The sequence below is a fragment of the Leopardus geoffroyi genome, chromosome A2, assembly GCF_018350155.1.
Source record: "Leopardus geoffroyi isolate Oge1 chromosome A2, O.geoffroyi_Oge1_pat1.0, whole genome shotgun sequence".
NCBI classification, from domain to species: Eukaryota; Metazoa; Chordata; class Mammalia; order Carnivora; family Felidae; genus Leopardus; species Leopardus geoffroyi.
In genome coordinates, this window is record NC_059331.1 from 359,440 (window position 1) to 386,228 (window position 26,789).

The 26,789-nt window shown below is 63.8% G+C and overlaps 2 protein-coding genes across 5 annotated transcripts; one reads left to right on the forward strand and one right to left on the reverse strand.

The window, feature by feature from the left end:
* Positions 1 to 318: 318 nt before the first annotated feature.
* PTBP1 (polypyrimidine tract binding protein 1) lies at positions 319 to 12,750 on the forward strand. Of its 4 annotated transcripts, XM_045491128.1 has the most exons (15): positions 319 to 460; positions 3,085 to 3,115; positions 6,355 to 6,430; positions 6,583 to 6,755; positions 6,836 to 6,982; positions 7,074 to 7,244; positions 7,338 to 7,448; positions 7,523 to 7,697; positions 7,955 to 8,032; positions 8,752 to 8,900; positions 10,036 to 10,069; positions 10,503 to 10,595; positions 10,684 to 10,900; positions 10,984 to 11,061; positions 11,150 to 12,750. In XM_045491128.1, exons 1-15 carry the CDS (start codon positions 453 to 455, stop codon positions 11,280 to 11,282), a joined length of 1,674 nt encoding a protein of 557 aa, XP_045347084.1. In that variant the 5' UTR covers positions 319 to 452; the 3' UTR covers positions 11,283 to 12,750. The 4 variants fall into 4 exon arrangements, with proteins under 4 accessions (XP_045347084.1, XP_045347083.1, XP_045347082.1 ...); XM_045491126.1 differs by having other exon boundaries at positions 340 to 460; positions 7,074 to 7,448; XM_045491129.1 differs by lacking the exon at positions 7,955 to 8,032 and having other exon boundaries at positions 342 to 460.
* Positions 12,751 to 13,150: 400 nt separating this feature from the next.
* PLPPR3 (phospholipid phosphatase related 3) lies at positions 13,151 to 19,690 on the reverse strand. Its single transcript, XM_045491120.1, has 8 exons — positions 19,187 to 19,690; positions 18,687 to 18,807; positions 15,981 to 16,166; positions 15,753 to 15,894; positions 15,447 to 15,642; positions 15,289 to 15,346; positions 15,035 to 15,208; positions 13,151 to 14,542 (listed from the first exon to the last, which is right to left on the reverse strand). Exons 2-8 carry the CDS (start codon positions 18,759 to 18,761, stop codon positions 13,160 to 13,162), a joined length of 2,214 nt encoding a protein of 737 aa, XP_045347076.1. The 5' UTR covers positions 18,762 to 18,807; positions 19,187 to 19,690; the 3' UTR covers positions 13,151 to 13,159.
* Between the last annotated feature and the right edge of the window lie 7,099 nt (positions 19,691 to 26,789).

A 26,789-nucleotide genomic window follows, 5' to 3' on the forward strand; every position in this document is an offset into this window, starting at 1 on the left:
GATGGCGGCAGCCTGGTAGAAAGCACGCTTCCCGCGGCCGGACTCGCCACGTACCCACTCTCAAGATGGCTTCTCCCGCAAAGCCCCACGCAGGAGCGCAGCTAGCTTACTGGCTCAAGCTCCGTGACGTGATCCCGCCTTTTCTCCCCTCCCCCCGTCTCCACGGGTCGTTTCCGTCTCGAGCCCCGACGGACGGCAGCCTTCTCCAATGGTCGCCTGCCATCCCCCTTGGCTCCACCCCTCGAGCGACCTCCTAGCCATTGGGAGGTGCTGGCAGGGCCCCGCGGCGCCCGCCCCGCCCCCTCTCCGTGGCGGGAGCCAATGGGCAGAGCGCGCGGGGGACGTGTTCGGGCGTCTCCGCCATTTTGTGAGTCTATAACTCGGAGCCGTTGGGTCGGTTCCTGCTATTCCGGCGCCTCCACTCCGTCCCCTGCGGGTCTCCTCTGTGTGCAATGGACGGGTAAGTATTGCTTCTCCGCGGTTTCCGACGACCTCCCGGCGATCCAGCTTTCCCCTCGCCGCCGCCCGGGTCTCCTCGGGGCCGTGGCCCGCGCGTCGCTCCTCCGCCCGGGTTCGCGGGCGCCTCCGGGGTCCCTCCCTTCCCTGAGCCTGGGGTGCGTGCGCGGGGCAGGCTGCCGGAGGCGGCGGGGGGGGGGGGGAGGGAAGCGCCAGGCGGGCAGTGCCCCCTGGGCTTAGAAGAGTGGTGCAGGCCAAGCCCTCGAGCCCTGCTCGTTTCCGGCCTCCGCGCGCCTCAACCCGAACGCACGCGGCAGTCGTGAGGCCCTTCCCGCTTCCCGTCCATGTCCCGCGCGCACGCGCCAGTGTTCGCGCGCCCCGTGTGAGCCTTCCAGCTCCCCGTACCCCCCCCGCTGCGCGTGCCCCGTGTGGCCCTTCCCGTTCCCCGTCGAGCCCCCGCGCTTGCGTGCGCAGCTCTTCGCGCCCCTGTCGGGCTTTGCGCGTGCGCGGTCTTTCCCGCCGCGCGGACTCTGCCCTCGCCCCCCTCCAGCTCCCCCCCAGCCCGCCGCGGGCCCAGGCGCGGCCCGGAGACGCCGCCCTCCTGCCCGGAAGGGCGCGGGCCCTCCTCCGCCCCCGCCGGCCGCCCGGCCCCTCCCCGGCTACCCACAAAGGATGGCCGCGCGCCCGAGCCGGGGGCCGGGGAGGGGCCCGTCCGCCCCCCTTTGTTCCCGCCTGCGGGGCGCCCCGGGCCGGCGGTTCCCCGAGCCGGAGCCGAGCGCGGAGACCGGGCCTGCCCGCGGCGCCGAGAACTGTTCTCAGATGTTAGGTTTCTGGTCTTGGGGGAGAAATGCCAGGACCTGCGGAAAATGAAGTTCGCTTCAAAGTGTGACTTCCATCCCGCGTGTCCGGGGGACCGTTTGTCGTATCCCCGTGGGCGAGGGGGAGGTGCCACTTTTATTAAAGTTTGAGGCTTCCCAAGAGTTCTGCTTAACTTTGATAGTGGGCTTCGAGCCCTCCTTCCTCCCCGTCTGGCCCTCGGGGCGGGGCGAGCTGGTTAAAATGCCTGGAGGGTCACGTGCCTGAAATGATAGGTTTCGGGCGGAATCTAATCCAGCCGCTTAGAAAGATTGCTGCGGCGTGGTGGGCATGATCTCGCGGTCCGTCCTCCATGTTGCCTGGGATGGACCTCCCCCTGGGACCCCCTCCCCAGCGAGCCAGCTCTCCGGGCGGGGTCGCCGTCTGGAGTCTCGGGAAACGGCGCTCCGAGGCCGCGTGCCGGTTCGGCGGGCCGCCAGGGCTCAGATCCCGCGTGAGGAAAGGCCGGCCTCCGTGAAACACTTCCTGTGGGAGCGTCCCCCCCCCCCCCCAGGGGACTAGGAGGCCGCGAGTCGCCCTGGGTTAGTGGCCGGGAAGCTGCATGCTTTTCATTCTTTCGGTTTTTCTGGGAAGTTTTTTCTTGGCTCACTAGGGTTTTTAAGAACGTGTTGCTGTCGGGGTGTGAGGTGTTTTTTGTTCTTTTTTTTAGTGGTGAGGAGGCAAAGGTCCTGCCTCGAGGGGAATGATGGCAAGACAGCAGGCCACAGCTGCAGGCAGCAGGACTAGGCTGGTGCTTTGGGGTCCCGACACCCCAGGGTTTGGGTCCTGGGAGTTGCCTCCCGGAGGGCAGGAACCAGGGGCTCCCAGCTGGACAGGGAAGCTGGCCTTTGTGCAGGGAGGGGGTGCGCGTGGCTGCCCCAGGGCCTGCCGCGGGGTCTGGGACCACCTGTCCTCGGCCAGGTGACGGGGGCCATTGTGTGCTGAGGCGGGTGGCTCCATCCGCCGGGCAGGCGGGTGGCCCGGTGGGGGGCGTTGCTGACTCAGTTCCCTTTCTGGACGGATGCTCCGTGAGTCACTTAGGACCTCGCTGGTTCACGGTTGCCGCGCACCAGCCCTTGGAGAGGGTTTCGCCGTGCTGTTCTAGGAGCTGGCGCGCAGCTGAGGCGCATGGGGCTGCGGGGACCCTCAGGTAGCCCTGCTTCCGTCCAGCCCCCGAGGCGGGAGAAAGTCCAGTCACGCGGAGCCAGGTTGATAAGTAACCTGTGTTAATGTTATCTGTTCACTGGAGCCGAGCTGCCACCTTCCCGGGAACCTTCCATGCGTGGGACGTGGAGTCCCTTGTCTTCCCCTTGGAGCCAAAGCTCTGACCTGGGGCCTGAGAGCTGCCTTTTCAGTGGCCCCGTCCCTGCTCAGAAATGTTCCTAAGCGCTTCCAGTGTTTAGAAAGCAGACCACAGCACTTGAACCCCAGTAACAACGTCAAGGGTCCCTCCTGGGGCTTTTGAAGGGGGCAGCTTTGTCCTCGCACAGGTCCAGAGGCGGGGCCTGGGGTCCTGCTGGGAGGGAGGGGGCTGGAAGACAATGGTGGCTCCTTTTCAAGTTGAGATTAGTTGGATGACGGCTCACTTCCCTGCCTGAAGGGTTCTAGTGGGGGTGGGGGTGTGCAGTCAGCAGCGAGCCACGAGCCACACCGGTGGCCATGGGGAACTCCCGACACCCTAGTGGCAGGGGCTGTGGGCTTTCCCCACCCCTGGGACAGTGGGGACACCGGTAGTGCACCTGTCTAACAGCTTTCTTCTTTCTCTCTCTGCAGCATCGTCCCAGACATAGCAGTTGGTACAAAGGTAGGTACTTCCGGCTCAGCCTGAGTTTGTGCTCGTGGCCTGGGCCCATCTGCCCGCGCCACCTCTGACTCCGGTGCTCCTGAGGCATCCAGGCTGCAGGCCCTGTCCTCTGCCCAGTGGGCTCACTAGCTCAGAAGAAAAGGCACCTGCCTTGAAATTCAGAGCCCGTGAGAGCCCTGCTTTACGGCTCACGGGTTAGGAGGGATGTGTGCAGTGGGGTTGACGGGGGCGTCTGCCCCAGAAAGTTCTGAGTGCCCTTGGTTTGATGTGGGAAAAGTCAAGATCTGGTTACGCTCCAAGCCCTTTGTGGAGTGGGGGGTGAGATTGGAGGGGGTATGGGGGCTCTGGGGCAGTTTGGGGCTCCTTCTGATGGCGTCGTGGTTTGGGTAGTTGTCTGTTTTGAGAAATTCTGGTGTTTGTGAGCTGAGGGACACCGAGAGCGCTGTGTCCCTTCTTGCGGAAGGTGTTAGCTCTCAACGCCGATGGCAAGAAAGGTGGACGAAGGAACGCAGAGTGGTCCCCACGGGAAGTTGGGGGGCCACGTGCTTCTCCCTCCCGGTTGCAGGCCAGGCATGTGCACGCGCAGGGACGTGGCCTCCGGGGGAACCCTGGGCCCGATGATCGGTAAGCACTGCCGGTCAGTTGGTCACCTCCTGGGCTCTGTGCTGGGAGGTGGGGGAGTCTCCTCGGGCCATGGCTCCTGGGCTCCCTGCAGGTGGCTCAAGTGACCCGAGCAGGCAGCCAGCTGGTTTCTGGTCAGTCGGCAGCCGTGCCTGGGCTGGGTTTCACTTTTCCCAAGTGGATTCTTGTCTTCACACGCTGCCTGTCCTGATCTTCCTGCAGATAAAACCTGTTTGTCAGGTGGTGAGAGGGGAGAGGGACTGTCGTCTGAGGGGGTTGTAACGATCCCAGAAGACGCCTGGGTTGCAGACTGTCCTCCCCTTACTGTGGGAGCCGCTTTCCAGCCGGAACAGCTCTAGCACGGCTGTTGTCGGAACGGTCTCCTTCTGGCCACCCTGTTCCCAGGAGACCTGTGCTTCCAGAATCCCACCTGCACAGACAGAAGCTCTTGGGGGGGTGTGGGCAGGGGCTTCCTGCCAGTACAGCCCCCCTGAACCTGCACCCCCGGCCCACTGGGAGGGCAGTGTGCTTCTTCCTGGGTTTAGAAGCGGCTATGCGGGGAGTGAGTGGCGTCCAGGTGTCAGGGATACTTGGTGTTTGGGGGAAGGAAAGGTTGTCCTGCCGTGTGCTGTCCCACGCTGTGTCCAGTAGCAAGTACACGCTTGAGGGTTGGTTTTTCTCGAAGCTTAGTTGACTTGAGGGCTGATGCCCAGTGGCCTCCCCGAGTGTGGGGTGGGAAGAACTCTGCTGGAGGCAGTTGGGTGGTCCCCGGGCCTGGCCCAGCTGTGCCCCAGTCACAAGGCCTGTGGTGTTCTGGTGCCTGAGGTTCTGCGCTGCGAAACATCCGCGCCTCTTGAGCTGGGGGTCCGTGCGTGTCCCCGCGCTGTATGTGTGTGGGGGGGGGGGGGTCTGTGTCCTGGGAGAGGAGCAGAGTGTAAGTAGGCAAGGGAGCACGATGCCCACAGACGTGGATGCAGCCGCTCATGGGAGTCCCGGTCCCACCTATTGCTGGTCCTCGGCAGGGGCCAAGATGCCCTTGTGAGGGTTGTGTGGCCAGCAGATGGGGGCAGGTCAGGGCCCGGGCCCCTGAGTCCCGCGGCAGGAAGGGGCTGTCCTGTGGCTCTGACGGGTAGGATGTGGACAGGCCTGCCTGGGGTCCCTGCCGGCTTTTCTCTTGGCCTCCGTGACTCGGGAGGCTTGGGGTGTGATAGGCTGCAGCTGGCTGGTGGTTAACACTTCCCTTTACCGTGCCAGACCTCAGCCTGGAAGGGAGTCTGACTGTCTTCTTCCTGAGCCACGGCGGCTCCTCAGGTGGAGCCACGTGGGTCCTCCCTCGGATCTGTGGACGCTTACCTCCACATCGCTGGGCTCCAGGGCTCTGGGCTGTGGGGGACCTGTGTGGGTTCCTGCTTGTCCAGGGGTTTGGGTTTGGGGACAGGCCCACATTAGCCGTCTCAGTAGCTGGGGCAGCCAGTTCCCGGTCCTTGTCCCAAAGGGCAGTTTGTAAACCTGTGGCTTCCTTTGGCCGCTGTCATCAGCTGCTGGGCTGGGAGGTTCTGGAGGGTTTGGGGCACCGGGTGCTGTGCGCTCATGTTTGCAGGCAGCTCAGCAGAGGAGCAAAGATACGGTGTCCTTGAGGAGGAAGCCCGTGGAGAAGGGGGAGGCCCGGGGGCCCAGGTGGGCTGCTCTTTCCCCTTCTGCCAGGGCAGCCGAGGCCCCGAGACCCTCTCTGGCTGCCAGTTTGGAATCCAGGGAATCTGAGGGGTTACTTGTGGTTCCTGGTGGCGCGGTCCTAAAGCCCGTGAGCCTCGAGCGGCGGGAGTGTGTGGCCGGAGCTGGGTCCTTGGGCCCGCGGGGCCCCCAGCTGAGGAATGCTGGCCCCCTGCGGTTCCTCACCTTAGTGTAGGCTGGTTCTGCCCTCGGGCCTCACCTGGCAGCAGGGACGCCTCCTGGTGTCTGGACCCAGGGTCGGTCTCACGTGGTGCTGGGGGGTTGACTCCAGTACATGGAGCCCAGCACGTGGCAAGAGAGAGGGGCAGGTCACAAGTCCCAGGGAGCCGGGGTCCCCGCCCCTCACTGCACAGCGCCGCCCACAGCACGGAGGGAGAGCAGGTAGTGTTTCCGTCCGACAGCGACTAGAGCAAGGCTCAGGTTTCCTTGGACGCCTGGAAACTGGGGCAGGGCCCTGTGGCCGAGCAGGTGGCTGCAGTGCGACAAGGGGGCTTTGTTTCTCGAGTCTGCCAGCGGCCCCGTGGTCATCGAAGACGGTCCCACGGTCTTGACGTGGGCAGGGCTACAGCCGAGCTCTCTAGGACAGCCGGGCCGGGCTCAGCCCCGTGTGGCCCTTGGCACGAGGCCCTGTGTGCGCAGGAAGGTCCTGCAGAGCGTGGGGTGGACGTGACGCGCGAACGCACGCCGTAGGCGTTGGGCCCCCCGCCCCTGCTCTGTCGAGGAGCAGTGTGTCTTGGGATTAGGGTTGCGAGGACATCGCGGGGAGAGATGGTCAGTTTGGGGTGCGGCCTTTTCTCAAGAGCAGGTCACACAGGAGAGGTGGACACGGGTGTTGGGGAGGGCGTCTGGTCTTCTGCTCTGCTCCACACACCCCCCGTTTCTTTCAGCGGGGATCCGACGAGCTCTTCTCTGCCTGTGTCACTAACGGACCCTTTATCATGAGCAGCAACTCGGCTTCTGCAGGTAACTCTGCGCGCAGTCCCCGGTCCCCTGGCTGTGGGTGGGCAGGGGACATCGGCTGGCGGCCTCCTGGAGTCGCGGAGGAAGCCGGTTCCGGGCACAGGGTTTTTCGATCTGGACGGTGCTTTATGCCTCACACACCGCTTTTCTGTCAGCAAATGGGAACGACAGTAAGAAGTTCAAGGGTGACAACAGGAGTGCAGGTGTGCCCTCCAGAGTGATCCACATCCGGAAGCTTCCCAGTGACGTCACCGAGGGCGAGGTCATTTCTCTGGGGCTGCCCTTCGGGAAGGTCACCAATCTCCTGATGCTGAAAGGGAAAAATCAGGTATCTGCTGATAGCCAGGCAAGTGCCCTTCCTGGGAAGGCTCAGGAGTCCGGGCCTGGCTCACGCTCCTGTCCTGCCAGGCTTTCATCGAGATGAACACGGAGGAGGCCGCCAACACCATGGTGAACTACTACACGTCCGTGACCCCTGTGCTGCGCGGCCAGCCCATCTACATCCAGTTCTCCAACCACAAGGAGCTCAAGACGGACAGCTCACCCAACCAGGCGGTGCGTGGCCGGGCCTGGGGCGCGGCGGGGTGGAGTTGGGGAGAAAGTAGCCGGCCGTAACTCCCCCCCCCCCTCCCCCCTGCCCCCACAGCGGGCCCAGGCGGCGCTGCAGGCGGTGAACTCGGTGCAGTCAGGAAACTTGGCCCTGGCCGCCTCGGCTGCCGCGGTGGACGCGGGGATGGCCATGGCTGGCCAGAGCCCGGTGCTCCGGATCATCGTGGAGAACCTCTTCTACCCGGTGACTTTGGACGTGCTCCACCAGGTGAGGTGGCTGGGGGCGTGCGGCCGCCCCCGGTCCTGTTGCCGACCGTGGGGTTCCCTGGGCGGAGGTCGGGACCACTCTCTTCTCTTGCAGATCTTCTCCAAGTTTGGCACGGTTCTGAAAATCATCACGTTTACCAAGAACAACCAGTTTCAAGCCCTGCTGCAGTACGCCGACCCTGTGAGCGCGCAGCACGCCAAGCTGGTGAGTAGGGTCCCCGGGCTGCCTCCCTGGCCGGCCCCCCGGCCCCCAGCGCCTCACGGCTTGTCTCCTTGCAGTCGCTGGACGGGCAGAACATCTACAACGCTTGCTGTACCCTCCGTATCGACTTCTCCAAGCTCACCAGCCTCAACGTCAAGTACAACAACGACAAGAGTCGTGACTACACACGCCCTGACCTGCCCTCCGGGGACAGCCAGCCTTCGCTAGACCAGACCATGGCCGCTGCCTTCGGTAAGACGCCCGGCAAGGTGCCCAGGACCACCGTGTGCCGTGGGAGGCGAGGATGTGTACGTAGCTCAGTGTCCGTGCCCCAGGCACCCCGTGACGCCGACTCTGTGCCCAGGGAGGTTGGTGCCTGTTTTGCTCCTTAGATGGCCAGCACGGCACCCGGCCCAGACTGCCCGCTGGGTGTGGGGTCACGCACACACGCAGCCCTTGCTCGCGGCGGAGGTGGTGGGTGCGATGATTAGTGTCTCATTTGTTTCTAGGTGCGCCTGGTATAATGTCAGCCTCTCCGTATGCAGGAGCTGGTTTCCCTCCCACCTTTGCAATTCCTCAAGCTGCAGGTACTCAAACACTTGACCTTGGTCCCCACCGTCGATCGTGCATGCCCACACACCTTTCCAGTAGCTGTGCTTCCACGGGCAGCTGACGTGGGCTCGGTCTCGGGGGGAGCCCGCCTCCCTGGGTGCGGGTCTCTGGGTTCCCTGAGGAGCCTGGACAGGGCAGTCTTAGGACAGGGCTGTGCAGAGAATCCGCTAACCCCAGAGTCTCTGGTCTGGTTCCCTTAAAGCACCTCCCGGGCGAGGACGAGCGCGCACGGTGGTTGGAGGGATGTGTCCCTAGTAGATGAATTTAAGTGGCCCGGTAAGCAGAGCGGCATGAACCGGGGCGGGGGCACACCTGAGCGTCCCTCCCAGGGGGCCAGCCTGCCCTCCTGTGACAGGCACGGGCCTGCTGCGTCCCGCCCGGGTGTCGTCTGCATGGTGACGGGCGCCTGCATGCGCGCACGGCCGAGGCCCGTCCGGGGCTCCGTTGCGCATCCACCGAGTGGAGCTTCCGTACCGTTGGGCGCATGTAGATGGGGCCAAACCTGGCAGGCACGGTCTGTGCCACGAGGAGAGGCAGGAGGAGCCGGCAGGCCGCCCAAGCGGGCACCGGGCCGAGCACGGCCGCGGCCGCCTCCTGTGTTTCCTCCTGCGTGAAGACGGGCAGGACCTGCACTCGCCTCCCAGCAGAACCCCCGGCCCTGCTGCTCACATCCCGACCGCCCTTCCCTTTCCAGGCCTCTCTGTTCCTAACGTGCACGGGGCCCTGGCTCCTCTGGCCATCCCGTCGGCGGCGGCGGCGGCGGCAGCGGCGGGCCGGATCGCCATCCCCGGCCTGGCAGGGGCGGGAAACTCTGTCCTGCTGGTCAGCAACCTCAACCCCGAGGTACGTGCCTCTTCCCTCCAGGCTGTCGTTCCCAGAAGCACAAGCGGGGGTGTTACACTAGTGGGTCTTAGTGCAGAGGGGAGCGGGCTGAGCTCCTGTTGGCCCCAGGCGCCGGGGTCCCGCCGGTCGCGGCACCCCTCTGTGCCGGTCCGCTCGCTGCCGCCGCCTCCGCGCTCAGTGTTCTCTCGTTTTCCTTTGCACCTCGGCTTACGTCTCCGATTCCGTAAGACGCAGGGTCGAGACACGCTTTGATACGGGAAAGCAGTCCTTAAAATTTCCAGCCAGACACGACGCGGTCTGGACGCCCGCCGGGTGCCTCTGTCGGGGGGACGCTGCCCTGCAGCTGAGGTCCCCAGGATGGCGAAACCCGTGCCCGTCCCAGTGGCAGAGTTTGGCTCAGAGAGAGCTCGGGTGAGCTGAGAAGGGCTCAGGGTCCCTCACTCTGGAAAGATGGGACCGCCTTTAAGGAGCGTTTCAGACTGTCTCTCATCTGTCTGCCCCTCCTGTGACTTCCTGGCCCGGGGGCGGCCGGACCCTAGCGAAGCCTCCACTAACAGACTCGCTCCGCCTCGTGCTTGTGTGAGCGTTGTTCGGAGGCCCGCCCGCCGCAGCGAGCAGGAGGCCAGGGCCCCTGGGAGCCGGGCTGCCGCCTGGGGGTCCCGGCCGCGCCCTCCTGCTGCTCGCTGCGGGGAGGGGGGCGCTTTCCTGCCTGTGTTTGCGAGGTGGACCTGTGACTTGTAATGTGTGTAGATCTGGACTGATGGAGCACTCGTGTTTCTTATGTATTTACTGACCTGTGTTTTTTTGCTACTTTTTTTCTTTTCTCCCCTTCCCCTTTCCCAATTTTTTTTCTTGCCCTGATCCGGAATTTCTTTGCCAACTGACTGCACGGCACTTCTGCTTCCTGTTGTTGCTTGAAACAAAACAAAACATAAATAAATAAAAAACAAAATTCCCCCTCAAACCCTGCTCTCCGGAAACCAACCTGCCCTTGAATATTAACATCCTGACAACTTCATCATCCATCAACCTGCACGCCTGTGGGGCTGCCTCCTCGTGGTGGACGATTGGCAACTCGCCCCCTGACCTCTCCCTTTCCCTGTCCCTCGCTGCCTTGCTCTGCTGTCCTCTAAAGAGAGTCACACCCCAAAGCCTCTTTATTCTTTTCGGTATGTTATCATTCACACTTTTATTACCTTGTTTTCATTTAATTGAGGTTATTTTTTACGCCCTAAGATGTACTATGAGTTTGCAGTCGGGCATTCTGCCTCGTTACGTGGCTTGCCTTCGGTTTGCGTATTTATTCTGACTCGGTAGACGCATGGTTTATTGCCCTGCATGCTTTTCGAAGAGTTAAACGTGTTGGTAGCATGCTAAAGTGCCGGTTCTTGGCCGTGGACCTTTCCTGGAGTTTACGACCTCTCTGCTGAAGGTAGTTTTCTGGTACCGTTCCCTGTGACTAGACGCAGGTGCCAGAGGCAGAATAAGCAAACCTTCGGGGAGAGCCAGCCCTGCGAGGGGTGTGCGGGGCGTGGGGGCTGGCGGGGGAGGTGGCGGCGGGGCTGCAGGCGGCTCAGCGCCCCTGTCCCCGCGCTCTCGAAGGCGTGTACGGCGACGTGCAGCGGGTGAAGATCTTGTTCAACAAGAAGGAGAACGCGCTGGTGCAGATGGCGGACGGGAGCCAGGCGCAGCTGGGTAGGCGGCCGGGGCCTGCGGGGCAGGCGGGCGGGCACTGCCGGGCGTGGGCGTGGGGCCCGGGGTCACGAGCGTACCGCCTCCGCAGCCATGAGCCACCTCAACGGCCACAAGCTGCACGGGAAGCCGGTGCGCATCACGCTGTCCAAGCACCAGAACGTGCAGCTGCCCCGCGAGGGCCAGGAGGACCAGGGCCTGACCAAGGACTACGGCAACTCCCCCCTGCACCGCTTCAAGAAGCCGGGCTCCAAGAACTTCCAGAACATCTTCCCGCCCTCGGCCACCCTGCACCTCTCCAACATCCCGTATGTGCAGGGTGTGGGCTGGGGCCCCCCGGGCCCTCCCCGAGAACCAGCGTCCGACCCCTCGACCCCTCTTCTGCCCGCAGGCCCTCTGTGTCTGAGGACGATCTGAAGATCCTCTTTTCCAGCAACGGCGGGATCGTCAAGGGGTTCAAGTTCTTCCAGTGAGTGCCGCCCCACCCCCAAGCTCCTTGCCCTGCCCGATGCCCCGACCCACCCCCCCCAATGCCCCTGGCCCTGTCTGTCCCTCAGGAAGGACCGCAAGATGGCCCTGATCCAGATGGGCTCGGTGGAGGAGGCCATCCAGGCGCTCATTGACCTTCACAACCACGACCTGGGCGAGAACCACCACCTGCGGGTGTCCTTCTCCAAGTCCACCATCTAGGGCCGCCAGGGACCGGCCTGCTGGCGCCTGGCCACAACTTCCATCATTCCAGAGAAAAGCCACTTTAAAAAGCAGCTGAAGTGACCTTAAAAGACCAGAGATTTTATTTTTTTAAAAGAGAAATCAGTTTACCTGTTTTTAAAAAAATTAAATCTGATCGACCCTGCTCACCCTGGGGAGATGGGGTGCCGGCCTGAGGCTCCTGGTGACGAGTGGACAGTGCGCCCCCCGCTCCCTCCCCAGCCCCCCAAGCCCGTGCCTTCTGCAGCCCCTGTGGGGTGGGCGCTCCCAAACCTCGGCTTTCTTGTGCCTTAAAACCAGCTGCTCTGGCAGGGCCCTCGGCGGGGGGGGCGGGGGTGTGGGGGCTGGTGGGTCGGCCTCCCGCGTGGGATCATGTGCCTGACGCAGCAGGAGGCTGCGAGCTGCAGGGACCAGCCGGCACCCCCTGATCTGTTTAATCAAGTGTGTGATTCTCCCCACCCCTGCCCCGGCACCCCAACTTGGGGCAAGACCCCAAGGGCACCGGCCCCGTCCTCCTTCAGCTCAGAGCTCTGTTTTCACCGTAATCTCTGTATTGTGCTTTGATGCAGTTGCAGACATCTGTGCCTAGCAATATTTCCAGTTGACCAAATATTCTAATCTTTTTTTCATTTATATGCAAAAGAAATAGTTTTAAGTAACTTTTTATATAGCAAGATGATAAAAATGGTATGAGTATAATCTCAATTTCCTCCTCGTGGTATGACCTTACATACTGTCCTTTTTTATTTTATTCCTTGTAATTAAGTCGCAGGGCAGGATCTAGTTTCCAGGGCAGACCCGCTGGGGCCCCGGCCCTTCCCGCAAGGCCCCGAGCCGGCCCTGCCCACCACCTCCAGATGCCTTACTCACACCTAACCTGTTCCCTGTCCAGGGGAAAAGCGCTCTTAAACTTGTAAACTTTTCAGGGTTTCCTTTCTCCTGCAAATTTTGGACCAAAGTTTTGTTTGTTTTTTTGTCTGCCTCTAATGCTGGGGCCCCAGAAGGTGGGACAGCGGCCCCTGAGTCTTAACTGTCTCCCACACGTCGTCCTGCACTCACGGGTCCAAGGGGCTCCCCTGCGAGCAGACCCCGTGCTGGCCAGCCCCCTCCCTCGGGCCTGGACCCTCGAGTTTCCGTGTTGGGTTGGAACAAGGGTGTAAATATTTATAATTTTTTATACCTGTTGTAAAACGAGGGGCAGCAAACGTGGTTTTTTATAAAGGTGACGCAGATGTATATTTTGATAACCGCAGTTACAGGCTCAGTATTGTGCCGGGAGCGAGGCACTCCACTGCCCGCCCCGACGGCTTGTAATGCAGAGAGAACCGAATTAAAGCGATTTTACAACTCCTACCTTTTCTGTAGGCTCTTTCTTCCTGTTCACGTTGTAGAGGGCGGCTGGCCAGTCTGTCTGCTGGACTTGGAATAAATGTCTCTGCATCCTGCACTCGATTCCCTGTTTATTCCGCCTGTCTTCACTGCTGTTTCCTCCTCTGTGAATTTAGCCTTCTCCTTTCTGACGGGGATGGGGTTTGGGGGAGCTGATGAGGTGTGTGTATGGTGGGGGGGGGCGGGGGCAAGGGTCTCCTCCCAGGGGCAAAGGCCGCACGCCACTGCCCACCCCCGCCCAGCCCAGGGAAGTGTGGGGTTGCCGGACCCACCCCCCACTCCGCGTGCATGAGCCTCAGTCCAGGAGCGTGAGATCTGTGTCCCGTACCCCCCCAGCCCTCATGTGCGTGGGGGCCCTGGACCACAGTGACTCAGCCGGGACTCCAGTGGGTGTCGACATTTTATTGTCTGGTCACGAAGCGCCTTTCCCCCACCCCCGCCCGCCCAGTGGTCCCCACCCCTCCCCCTCAGTCCTTGAACCTGCGGGCCGCCTGCATCTTGCGATAGTAGCCCTCGGCCTCCGCCTCCCCCGTGGCCTCCCGCTCCCCCAGCACCAGGCCGCCAGCTTTGCGCCTCAGCGTGGACTCCCGGCTGCCTGGGCCCAGGGCCCCGTCAGCCATGCCCGGTGGGGGCAGCCCCTCGCCCGTGGCCAGGTTGACCGTGGCCACGGCCCCAAATCGCGGCTCCTCTTGGTCCACGTCGCTGATGGACGAGCCGGGGGACACACCTGGCGGCTTGGGCCCACCGCGGAAGCCACGGGCCAGGTCCCCCAGCTCGTAGCCACCCTCGCCCTCTGCCCCCTTGGCCGTGCCCCCCGCCGTCTTCCACTCCCAGGGCCCGTTACCCGAGGACAGGTGGACCACGGGGTGGTGGGGCGCGTGCGCGTCGATGGTGACGATGCTGGCCGAGTCGCGGTCCGAGGGCGATCTGTACTGCGAGGAGTCGGAGCTGGCGCTGGAGGACGAGGCGGTCTCCGCCACCTTGGGGCCCGGCCCGCCCGGCGCCTTGGACATGGCGATCACCTGCAGCAGCCGCGGCGGGTTGGCCACGCGGGGCTGGGCCGAGGCCACGGCCACAGCGGCCCCGCTCTTCTCCGCCATCATGAGCCACTTGGCCCGCACGGCGGCGCTGCTCTTGGGAGACAGGCCGCCAGCCGCCTGTGCCCCCTCCTCGGGGATGTGCACCAGCGGCTGCGGCCCGGCCCGCGGCGGCAGGAGGACCCGAGGCCCGAGCCCCGGCCGGGCCTGCACCGTGGGGTAGAGTGAGGGCGGGGCCGGCCCCCCTTCCTCCCCCTCCTCCTCCTCCCCCTCCTCCTCCTCCTCCTCCTCCTCCTCCTCTTCCTCCTCCTCCTCTTCCTCCTCCGCCATGGGCTCTGCGGGCGCCCGCAGGTGCCCGGGGCCGGCCTCATCGGGCAGCCCTAGGCCACGGCCCTCCAGCGACTTCTGCTTCCACTCGCTGATGAGCTGCTTGGAGCGAGAAGCGTCGAGTGGCACGTGGATGGTCATGTGGCGGCGAGCAGGGTCGTCGAGCGAGGGCGTGCTGACGCGGGGCAGCGTGTGGCTGAAGGTGACCATGTTCTCCTTGCCCATGGGGCTGCGTGGGGCCAGCAGGTCCACGTCCACGCTGGCCCGCTTCAGGCTGCCCAGCGAGGCCTTCTCCCGGGCTACGGGCCGGGGCACGCCGTCCAGCCGCCCTGGCGGCCCCAGCTCGTCGGTGCTCACGGACTTGTTCTGCTGGTACACCGAGTCGTGGCCCCGCTGGGTCAGGGCCCGCAGCGCATCCTTGGCGGGGGCCAGCGCCATCGGCTTCTCTGCCGTCGGGGCCTGGAAGTTGCCGACCGCGTGGCAGGCCTGAGGGTGAGGCGAGGGCTGAAGACCAGGGTTCTCCCCGGGCGGCAGGCTTGCGAGGTGGTCGGAGCGGGAAGCCTGGCCTCCCCGTGCGGTCAGAGCGGGGAGTCCCGCTCCCTTCCCGCGGGGGCAGATTCCGCTCAGGCCGCTCCCGCTCTGCGCGCGCTCGGCAGGTCTGAGCCCCCGAGATTCTGACTCCGGCGTTCCGAGGGAGGAGACTCCTCAGAGTCCCCAAGGCAGGGCCAGGTCTCCCCCTTCGGAGCCCCCCACCCCCGACCTCGCCCGGGGCCGGCCTTCCCCGCGAGACCTCCTCACCGCACCCCACCCCCACCCCCATCCAGCCTCCCCCTTCACACCTCTTCCCCCTATCGCCACCCCCTGCCCCCCGCCCCCCCCGCCAGCCGGCCTCCCCCCCCCTCCCCAGAACCTCCCCATGGGGGCAACCCCGCTCCCTCAGAGCTGCCCCCACCCCGGGGGCCGCCCCCGCCCCCTCACCAGGTAGGCCGCGATGCCAGCGCCGATGAGGAAGCCAGCGTACACGTCCACGGGGTGGCTGCGGTACTGCGTGATCTGGGTGAGGCCGCAGACGCCCGCTGCGATGGCAAAGCCGAACACCAGGATGGGCTTGAGCAGCTTGGTGGTGTCCGAGATGATGGAGTTGAAGTACATCTGGGGGGGGGGGGGGGGCGGGTCAGAGCCGAGCGGCGGGCTCCCCGCAGGCGGCGGGCTCAGGGCGGTCCAGGACTCACCGACACGTAGACCGCAGCGAAGGCGGACAGCGTGGCGTGCTGCGACGGGAAGGTCTTCCTGCAAGAGGCCACAGGTGAGCCTCGCCGGCCCGGCCCCGCGCGCCTCGGGACCCCGCCATCTGCCGGGGGGGGTGTGGGGGGGTGGGGGGGCAGCTCACCGTGCAGACAGGATGGCGTGCGCGTCGCGGCCGGAGCAGATGTCCTGTGTGACGTAAGGGTTGGCCTCACACGACGTGCCCAGCAGCGTGTAGTTGGGCTTGCAGACCGTCAGGAAGAAGGGCGCGTGGTAGCCCGTGGCCAGCTGGATGACGTCGGTCACCAGGGCCGTGGCACACAGGCCGAACACGTGGACGCCTGCGGGGCGGCGGGGTGAGGGCCGGGAGCTGGCGGGGGGGCCCCGGGTCCCGCCCCGCCCCGCCCCGCCCCGCCCGACCGCCGCGTGCAGACCGCGGGCCTCTACTCACCCACGAAGCGCACGGTGCGCCGCAAGAAGGAGTTGAAGTTGCAGCCGCCAGCGTTGATGCTGCCCTCGGCGCCGCCCGAGCCCCCGCCGCGGCCCCACAGCCGGGACTGCACGCAGTACAGCATGCCCTCGCCGACCATGATCTGCGCGACAGGGAGGCAGGCGCTCAGCCCGGCGCCCCGCAGGGCGGTGCCCGCAGGCCGGCCCGCGCCGGGCGCCGGGGACTCACCGAGGCCGCAGGGGCAGCGAAGGCCAAGCTGAGGAGCATGAGCAGGGGGATGAGCTCCTCGTTGGTCTCCACGTAGGGCATGGAGAGCGTCCGGTCGTAGCACTGGAATCCCACCTTGGCCGGCTTGAAGAGGTCGGTCAGCTCCAGGAAGTACAGGGACACGACGGAGGACGCCACGATGGGGAGCTGCGGGGCACGGAGGCCGGCGTCACCCCAGCCCTGCTCACCACGTGAGCTCGGTCCCGTCCGCCACCCACGCTGCCGTCCATCCGTCCGTCCGCCGGGCCGTCCAGCCACCTGCCCGCCCCGCACGCCGTCCAGGCACCCGTCACGGCCTGCCTCCGGCTCGCTGGGGCCACGAGCAGCTACTGGGCTCAGATCTGGGCGGAGCTGACTCCCAGTGACCTGCACCTTCCCTCCTCCGCTCCAAGGGTCTCAAACCCGAACACCTGCGGGGTCCAGGCTGGGGCGGGTGCCGGGGGGGGAACCACCGTGAGCGGGCGCCTGGTGGGGGGGCCTGGCTGCCTCAGGAGATGCCCGTCTCCATTTGATGGACGGAGGAAACAGACAGGGGTGGGGCCCACAAGAGGCCTCCGCGTTAACTCCTGCCTTGGACGGCACCTCGGCCTCTGTCCAGCCCTGGCCGGGGGGGTCCCCAGAGGGAAACTGCCGAAGCTGGGTCCGCGGGAGCTGGGCTCTAGTCCAGAGAGCACTTACTGAGTGCCTGCTGCATGCAGGAATGTGGCCCAAGGCAGCTGAGTGGAGGGGTTCACAGCCATCTGCCCAGGCTTGAATCCTGGCTCCACTGCTTCCCTGTGCCTCAGTTTCCCCAGCTGGTAACGGAATGACAGGGTCACCACCTTCCAGGTTCGACGTAGGACCGGGTGAGTAAGTACACAGACAGTACCAGCCTTTCGTCAATGCTAGCTCGTGATTCCCTCCCCGTGGCCGTTAGCACAAATGGGCCGCGGCGGGCAGGGCACTCCAGGCTGCGGGCAGGGGTCTGCGTGGGGCCCGGGCACATCAAATCAACTCCTTCGGCAAGAGGGTCCTTCAAACTGTGATTCTGACGATGCCCCCGTGGCACTCCGAGCTCCCAGGCGGCGTGGCCACGGCCGTGACGCCGGCCTGGCTCCCCAATTCGGCCCTCGGCCCCATCTCCTCCCCGCTGGACCACGCCGGAGGCGGAACCAGCCCCAGAGGGTCTCTGTGTGCCACCCCACTTGTCCTCGCATCTGGAGACAGACCCTCACCCAGGCACGGGAAGGAACACTGACGGCATATCAGGCCCAGAGGAAAACGATCCACGAGCACGTCCTGCCCACGGACTTAACGCGTGTGTGCGTGTGCGTAAACACGCTTAAGTGAGACTCACGATAAGGCAAAGGCGGATGAGAGCAGGCACACACACGGTTCTGCGTCCCACGGGCCGGCCAGGCTCCAAACACCGCTAACACAGTGCTGGCGCAGACGGTAAGGAAAACACCGTGGCCTCGAAGGTGGCGGTGGCGGTGGGGGGGGGGGGGAGGGGGGAATTTGGGGCGCTTCCTGAGCCACCAAGCGTGCTCCCCAGGGATGTTATCTGCAGATAAGCTCACTCTTGGTTCGAGGTGAGACAGACCAAAGGGCTTTCCTTACGGGGACGTGCGTGACACGAGCAAAGGCCAGGCAGCCCCTGAAGGCCCAGCTCCGTGGGGACGGTGACTCAGGGCTCGAGTACTACACGGCAGTGAAAAGGGACGGAGTCAGCCGTGAGCAAAGATTTCCACTAGAAAAAAGCCAAGAGCAGAAACCTGTCTTAAAAGGGGAGGGGTTACAGATCTAACAGACTTGAGTGGGTGTGGGACACTTTTTGGAAGGACCCAGGTGACAGCAGGGGGTTGAGGAGGACGCAGGGAGGGAGCTGCTTTGCAAGGACGTTGACACCCTGAGAAGGTATAAGCTACTATAACGGGGATTTAAATACAAATTTGACAAACAGCTTTTCTGCCTGTGCGCAGGGACCCACTGGCCGGGGGGGGGGGGGGGGGGGGGTGAGCCACTGGCTTTGTGACTCGCGTGGAGGGCTGTCTGCTCGGGACTGGGGACCCCACTCCTCCACCCACGCCCTGCCTGGACCGCTCAACAGACTGGGGTCTTCCTGGCACGTCAAGTGGGGAAGACTATGGCTACAGGAACGTCCTAGTAGGTGCTGAAGGATCTGTCCCAGGATGGGTAAATGTCACCCTATGCCACCATCAGCACTTAGTATGTGCCGGGTGACTGCGTTTATTACATTTTATTTTTCTGAACGTTCACGGAGCCCTCACTGCGGGCCAGGCCTGTTCTGTGAGCGCGCTTATGGGAAGGGCACCGGCCCCTTAACAGAGGAGGGATTTGAACTTGCACCCTCAGGCTGCACAGCCCACGTGCTGCATGAAGAGCCGGCATCCCCCCAGCCCCTTCATGGGTGCCCCCCACCCCCGCGCCTTGCTCCAGCCCCTCCAGGTGAGCCACTGACCCCTACCTCAGTCTGGAGGTCCCACTCCCCAGCATTTGCCCCGGCTGCTGCTTTGGGTGTGCCTCTGGAACTCCTACTCATCCTGCAGAACCCGAGTCCCCCCCAGCCCCCCTCACCAGGCACCCTCGCTGCGCCCACCCGTGTCCTTCAGGGCGGTGGTCCCCGATGGCGTGTGCCACAGAGGCCTCTGCCCCGCCCCCCCTCACCTCCACGAAGTAGAAGCAGGGCAGAAGCGTCATGCTGTCCTTTGGGGTTTTATTCTTCTCCTTGGTCGCGATCATGGTGCCGCGGGCTCCACAGGCCGTGGTTGGAGGGGACAAAGACGCGCTGGAGGAGGGGAGGCGCAGTCTGAGCCCTGGGGGGACCCGGTGCCCAGCGCCTGCGGGGGAGGGGCGGGCAAGGATGCGCCGTACCGCCCAGGGAAACTGAGGCTGGGGGAGAGGGGTGTCCCCGCGGCCTCCCCTCCGCGCACTGCGGCCCTGCCCAACAACCCAGCTGCCCGGCACCCCTACACCCCAGATCGGGGGTCGGGAGGGGCCCGGCAGAGGGCGGGGCCGGCCTGGTTTAGGAGTCCCCGGACGGGGGCCGTTCCCCGGCGTCTGGACGGTGGGGAGGCCCGCGGCGGGGGGGGGCGCGGGAGCGAAGGGAGGGTCCCGGCGGCCCGAAGAGGGGTGCGGCCCCGGCCTTCGGCCCGCAGGCCCCTCACCTGGCGCGCGGGCGCTCGGAGGGCGGAGCCGGCGGGCGCGCGGGGCGGGGGCTGCGGCGCGGCGAGCACAAAGCGCGGCCCCTCCTCCGCGGGGGCGGGGGGAGCGGCGAGCGGGAGCGCGGGGAGGGGAGGGGAGGGGAGGGGGCCCCGCCCGGCCCGAGACCCCGCGCCCGCCGCGGCCTGCGTGCGGCGCGAGGGGCGGGGGCTCTTTGTCTCGGCGCGTCCGGGGCGCCGCGCGCGTTCCTCGCCGGGCCGGTCCCCCGGCGTGCGCTCGCCGCGCGCGGGGCTCCCGCTCCCTCGGCCCCGGGGAGTCGGGGGGGTCTCGGGCCCCCGTAGGGGCGGGCTGGGACCGGAGTCTGCGCCGCCCCCCTCCCCTCCCGGCTCGGCCTCGGGAGCCCCGTGGACGGCGGGGGCGGGGGCGGGGCGTCCGGACCCCTGGGGCCCCGGCTATCCTCGTGTCTCCCCGGGTCTCCCCCCCGTGTCGTCCCCTTCCCGGGGCCCGCCGCTCCCCGGCGCGCGTTTCCATGGCGAGGGCGCCGAGCGCCGGCGCAGTCCGGAGACAAAAGAGCCCGGGGTGGGGGGTGGGGTGCTTTCCCTACCGTCCCCGCCCCGCCCCCCCCCTCCGCCCTCGGCCCCCTCACCCTCGGCCCGGGCGCCCCCGCCGGGTCCGCTCTGCGGGCCTCCAGGCCCCTCGCCAGGCTCCCAGGGCGCGCGGCGGGATGCCCCGGGGCGCGGGGGTGGCGGGTACCGCCGGCCGCGCATGGACGCCGTAGACAGGTGTTTCCTCCGTAACACCCACAACCACGGAGGCTAGGGACTGGCTGAGCCTTGGTGTTATGAATGGGGAAACTGAGGCCGTGGGAACTTCGTTCCCCGTCCAAGGTCGCCAGGCCCCAAACGACAGGATTGTATTTGGCTGGTGTATTCACCATCTCCTGAGCACCCACTGTGTTACTCGACCCTGAACAGTCACCGGGGAGCCACTGGGAAGCAGGGCAGACCCTATCAGTCCTGAAGTAAGCGTCTCATTAGAGTAGGGGTGAGGCTGCATTAATTGAGCACCTACAGTTCGTCGCCTTGACCCTTCTTGTTTTGCAAGCGACAGCTCCAGGGCGCCAGGCTGGCTCAGAAGAGCATGTATCCCACTTGACGCGCGGGGGGCGGGGGGGGGGGTCGTGAGTTCATGCCCCTCGTGCCCCATGTTGGGTGTAGAGATTACTTACAATACGTACATTGAGAAAGAAAGAGCTCCATGGGTTTTGAAAGACGATTCTATGTGTGGTGAAGAGTGGGACCCAGAAGGTTCGGACCCCACTGGGGCCTCCGCTTCCTCTGCCCTGAGCCCGCTGGCTGTTCCCCCTTCCCAGGACCTCGAGGTGGGCCTCAGTTTGCTCTCCAGGGGCGGAGCCAGGGCAGCGGTTGGGAGTCCTGATGTTGACAGTTGTCCACAAACAGCAAGAGAAGGAGAAAATGGGGCAATCGCTCCTGGGTGCTTTCTGGGGGCAGAAGCGGGAAGCGTTGTCTCCGGGGACCCTCCTGATGTCTCGGGGGTCTGGGAGAGGGTGTCAGGCAATCTAAGGATCAGGGGTGGGGGGTCCTTGTCCCATCGGAGCCCCCGGTGGTGATGGGGCAAGGCTCGGCTGTGGTGGCACACTGCCCAGCTGCGGAGTCTGGACTTGAGTCTGGGACACGAGGGAGCCATGGGAGAGTTTAGAGGGGGAAAGAGGGGTTGAGCGCACCAGATGCTGCTCAGAAACTTGCCCACGTTAAGCTCTTGGGCGGCGGGGGGCTGCCTGTTCATGTCCCTGTTGCATAGATGAGGCAGCAGGTCTGCTGAGAGGGAACACTGAGGTCACCCAAGGGAAGGGATGGTGTGATCTCCGGAGCCAGTCCTGTCTCCCGCTGTGCTCTGGCCACCCAGGTGGGCAGGCGGGAGCGGGGGAGCGGGAAGCAGGCCTGAGGGACGTGCAGGGGACACTTAGGCAGCTGCGCCGTGTGGCTTGGTGAGGACCAAGGCGGGGCCTAAGCCCCCAGGACCCCAACATCCTACCCTGACTCCCAAGCCCCAAACCACCCCACATCTGCCTTTGGGAGCAAAACCAGCCTGGAAGAGCCTTCCACAGCCCCAGACACAAAGTGGCAACCCCGAGGCGCGGGTGGCCACCACCCTTGTCAAACTCCGAGTCTCACCTTGGAAACGAATACCACTTTTAAAAAGTTGGGCTGGCATTTGATTAACAAAGTTAGCTGCCTTACACTGTAGCATGCAACGGTATTGTTAGCATCTTCACGGAGATGTGCAACCACCACCCTTGTCTCATTCCAGAACATTCCACCACACCAGAAAGTAACCCCGGCCTCATCAGCCATCACCCCCTCCCCCTAGCCCCCGCAAGCCCCCTCCCCATCTGTGGATGGGCCTATTCTGGACGTTCACACATGTGGACTCACACCCTGTGTGGCCTCTCGTGTCTGGTTCCCTCCCTGAGCGCCACGTGTTCAGGGTCCGTCCGCGGGGCGGCGGGGGGTGGGCGCCTCGCTCCTGCTCGCGGCCGAGGGATGTGCGCGTGCGCGGGAGACACGTTCGTCTGTGGACGTGCGCGTGCGTGGTGGACGCACCTGAGGGGCGTGCGCGTGCGCGGTGGACCCGGTCGTCTGTGGACGTGCGCGTGCGCAGAAGACGTGTGCTGGGTATATGTTCACACGTCGACGGACGTTTGCGTCTCGGTTGCTGTGCATCAGGCTGCTGTGAACGTCGTGCGTGCTTATCGGGGCCCCCCGTTGCCTCCCCAACCCGGCTCTTTCGGACACGCGCCTAGAAATGGTTGCTGCGTGGAACTTTCTGAGGAACCACCACCAGACTGCTCTCCGCAGCGGCTGCCCCATCTCAGTGGTCCCGATTTGCCCACATCCTGGATGACACTTGGTATTTTCTGTCCTTCAGTCGAGCTGTCCTGGTGGGTATGCAGTGGTGTCTCATTGTGGCTTTGGTTTGCGTTTCCCTAATGACTGATAACTTTGTGCATCTTTTCATGGCTTCTTGGCCTTTGGTTACTTTGTAGGGGAAGTGTCTGTTCAGCTTCTTTGCCTGTTTCTAAACTCGGCTGTTTTTTTGTTGACTTGTAAGACTTCTGTGTGCATTCTGCAACCCAGCCTCGTCCTTCCCTGTCCGTGGTCCCTCTCTCTTGCCGCCGTCCTGGGTGTCACAGCTCGGAAGGCCCTGCTCCAAAGATGGGACGGTGAGGCCACTTCTCCAGCGCCACCCAGCTCGGCGGCCCCACGGCCACTCCCACCCACTTGACAGATGCCCAGACTGCGGGCAGGTGAGCGACCCACCCAAGTTCTCACAGGTTAAAAAGTGAAAAGCTGGTCACGAAAAGCTGATCACACAGCGTGTGATCCCCCGTGTGTGAAACATCCGGAAGGGGCTCATCCACAGACGGGAAGAGGCTCGTGGGGCTGGGGGCTGGGGAGTGATCACTAGTGGTCGGCAGGGATGGGGGGGGGGTTCTTTTTGGGATGATGGGTTGTTTTACCCCTAATCGTGGGGGGCGGGGGTGCACGCCTCTGTGAAGACACTAAAAGCCGTTGAAGTGTGCTCTTTAAATGGGGGAACTGAATGACGCGTGAGAATGAGATCCCAGTGGGACTCTTGGGAAAGCAGAAGTATTGAAACATACTCCCCGAAGCCAGCAGGACCCAGCCCCCCGTCTGCTGCCTGCACAGGCCCAGCCGGCACGTTGGGTTCTCCAGCACTCAGGCCGGGGAAACTGAGGCCTAAGCCCGCGTCGTGAGTGGCTTTCACCATTTTGTTACCATGCTGGGTGTCTGCTTCAGGCGTGCCACGCGCTGGGTCTCAGCAACGGTTAGTTAACATCGCCCTCACCCAAACCTGGAGCTGTGGCTCGCTTTACGGAGGGGGAAACTGAGGCACAGAACGGGGCCGTTGCCGGAGTCCAGGCAGGCCCTGGGAGCGGTTGGTGGTGGAGGCCTTGGGCAACTTCCTGTTTCCTGCTGGGAGAGGCTGGCCCCCTGCAGGGGGTGGGGGGTGCCTGGGTCCCGCTGCCCTCCCCAGCCACCCCCAGCCCACCCTGTGCTGTCTGCGACCTGGAGGGCGACCTGGAGGGTGAGTGGGTGTCCCCCTGGGGCCGGTTTTCCTGCCTGCCCTGCAAGCCTCTTCCCAGGGTGGGGGCTGAGGTCGAGGCCCCCAGCCTGGTGTCTCCACTTTGCCCCGAAGCCTTCAGGTCCTGGCCCTGCTGCTGGGGGGGCCACGAGGTGTGGCGGTGGTCCCCAGGCAGAGGTGGGAAGAGCAGTGAAGAGGGGGGGCAGGGCGGGGTGGGGTAGGGGGGTGGAGGGGGGAGAGGGGTCAGTGGTGGGGGGGCCAGGGACCGATGCTGGGGGCGCCATGGGGAGGTGCAGGGGGAGGGGGGGATCAGTGCCCGGGGGAGGGGGCTGGGGGACAGGGCTAAGAGAGACAGGTGCCTCGTCCGGGGCCTGGTCACACGGTCCAGTTATCCAGCCTTCTGCCGGCAGACACGTTTCCAGATGTTTTGTCACGACGAGCTGTTTTGTGCGTGTTTCCCTGCAGAAGCCTCTCCGGGGCGGTCACAGCAGCCGGGCCAACCTGCCCTCCCCTCCCGCAGAACTGAGCACTGCCCATGTCCTCACATCTTTCCTGACACTGGCCGTTCTGGCATTTTCTGCCACTTGTTATCCAGGAAGGGTATTCTGCTTTTATCTGTGTTTCCTGGGCAAGCCCGGTGCCTTCCGTGCCTTGGTTTACCCTCAGGACCACCTTCGTGGATCCGTCAGCGCCCCACGGGTGGACTTGCTCCCAGCGTGTGCATCCTGCTTGCCGCCCGAAGCCCTGGGTCTGTGGCAGAACCAACCCCTGTCCCTTGAGATTTGCAGACGACCGGCCTCGAGGACTGAAGGCCAGGCTTTCCCAGAAGATAAGGCCTGATGGCCCTTGGGGACACCCGTCTCACTCAGATGCCAGCAAGCCTGTTCAGGGTCTGCTGACCCCGTGGGGCTCCCCTCGCTCGCAGCGCCCCCTTCGCCGATGGGGAAGTGGTCTCTGGGACGTCTGTCCACCCTCTTCCCAGGTCACCCACTTCCTGGAGAAAGCACCCTGCTCTCTCCCACCATCACAGACCCACTGGGTTTGGAACCGACCGACTCTTCGTTTTCTGTGGCAGAGGGACCGAGGTGCAGAGCTAAAGTGACTTGGCCAGGGGCCCGCGGCAGGTTACTACTACTGAGAGCTGGGATTTGAACCCTTCGGGCCCTGGTCCGCAGTTCTCCCCTCTCCTGACTTCATGTCCAGTCGGCCTCACGGAGGCCCCCGCAGACCGCCTGGGGGGAAGCCGGCAGCAGGGCGGGGGACATCCAGGATGAGGCCCCAGGACCGAGTGTGGAATTGGAATTGGATGTCTCAAATATTTGAGCATCTTAACAGTGTGGGAAACAGCATTTATTAAACACCACGTGCCAAGCCCCGTGGGTGGGGCTGGAGACGATGAGGGACAAGACAGAGAAGGACCTGCCCTGTGGTGCTCCCAGACCCTGTGGGCGGGGGGGCCAGACATGTGTGAAGATAGGGGTGTGCCAGGGGTTGGGGGTTTGTGCCCACCTGGGTGCCAAACAAACAAAAAGTAATACAAAAAAATAGAGATGTGCACAGGACGTTGTGATTCTCTTTGGGGGCATGCCTCCTGACCCGGCCCACGAGCATCAGAAAGTTCCTGGAGGCGTCTGGGGCCCGAACGTCAAGGAAGAGTTCATCAGGAAAAGAGGGGGGAGAAGCATGCAGAGATGGAACGGCATGTGCAAAGACCCTGGGGTTGGAACAAGATTGGTGGGTTGCAGGAGGAAGGCTCAAGTTGTCAGAGCAGCTGCCAGGTGAGTAGTTCTGAGGTGGAGCCAGGGGGCTGGCCTGAGTCTCCTGCTACCCGTGCAGGGAGATGGGGGGTGGGGATCTTGTCTGGAACAGCCTGGCACATGGCACAGCCTCTTTCTCCCTGGGGCCTTGTGGCAGGAGCCCTGATGTCTTCGCTGGAGTGGTCTCTTCCCAGGCTAGATTCTGTTCTCAGCCCCCATCAGAGCAGACAAGCCTGGGGGTGCTGTGACCTCCTCTGGGGCCCAGCTGACCATCACCGGCCCCACCTCCCACACTGTGCCTATATCCTCGGCCCTTCGTGTGCCCAGCACACCACTGGGCCTCCCTGCCCTTGACCCCGTGGCTGTGACCCTAATAAGTGATTCCCGAGGCGCCTGGGGGGCTCGGTCAGTTAAGCGTCGCGGCTCAGGTCAAGATCTCACGGTCTGTGGGTTTGAGCCCCGCGTCGGGGTCTGTGACGACAGCTCGGAGCCTGGAGCCTGCTTCCGACTCTGTGTCCCTCTCTCTGTCCCTCCCCTGCTCATGCTCTCTCTCAAAAAATAACTAATAAACATTAAGAAGCGATGCCCAACCTCTTCTCGACACCGATTCCTGCTTTGCTGGGCGGGCGGGGCTGGCAGCAGGAGTTCATGGACGCTAACTGGCAGTGTGGTCTCCACCCCGAGGGGCCTGTGTTCCCTGAATTCTCTCGCAGTCCTGAGAGGCGGGGGCTGTTCTCTCCAGCAGACAGAGGGAGGGGCCACCACGGCTCAGAGAGGTTGGGTAACTCGCCTGCAGACACACAGCCAGCGTGAGCCTTGATCCCAAGTCAGATTCCCCTGGACCATCTCTCGTTTGTGCGGAGAATATATTGTACAGCAAGGTCAAAGGACACACGAGAAACTGGTGACAGACTCTTGGCCACTTGAGTCACAGGAGGCTAGTGTGTGCCGCGTAGAAAGACCTAAAGTATAAATATTACTCATATTAAAATAATGTACTAATGTGAAAATAATTATATACTATGTATTATAGTTTCTTAAGCTAAATAAAATTCTATTGAAATAGATCATACATATTTATTATAAATCACTATAATGTCTACAACATGTATACTTCATAACATATGATAAAATATGACAGTGAAGCTCATATATAAAGAGTGCCTAAAGCCAATAACAACAGCCCGGTCGATCGTACAGGTAGAGGCTGTAAGCAGACCGTTCAGAGCAGAGAAACACAAAAGCCTCGAGACGATGTGGGGACAGCCTCCCCCTCACTGGTTTGCACGAGAGACTGAGCAACCTCCCCGGAGACCCTGTCTTTTGACGAGGACACAGACACGAAGCTGCTGAGAACAGTGCGGGCGTCCCCCTCGGCGGGCGACGAGGCATCTTCCGGCTGCAAACAGTCCGTGTTCCCAGCAGGAGGCCACCAGGGGAGTCACAGCCGTGTGGAAGGTACAGAGTCCTCGGGTCACTGCCCTGAGGGGTCTTCATGGGACAGCGGAGAGCAGTGTGTGTGGCGGGGGGACACCTGTCGCCGGCTGCTCCAAGCACCAACCAGGAAGCCCGCGAACATGCGGGGTGAGGTGGGCAGAGGGGCGCGGATTGCACGGTGACCCCCATCTTTCCAGCGGGGACTGTTTACACATTTTTTAGACCGTTGAACCTTCCGAGGGTAGAAGTAAAATTTAAAAATGAAGAGTAAAGAGCAGCAACGCAC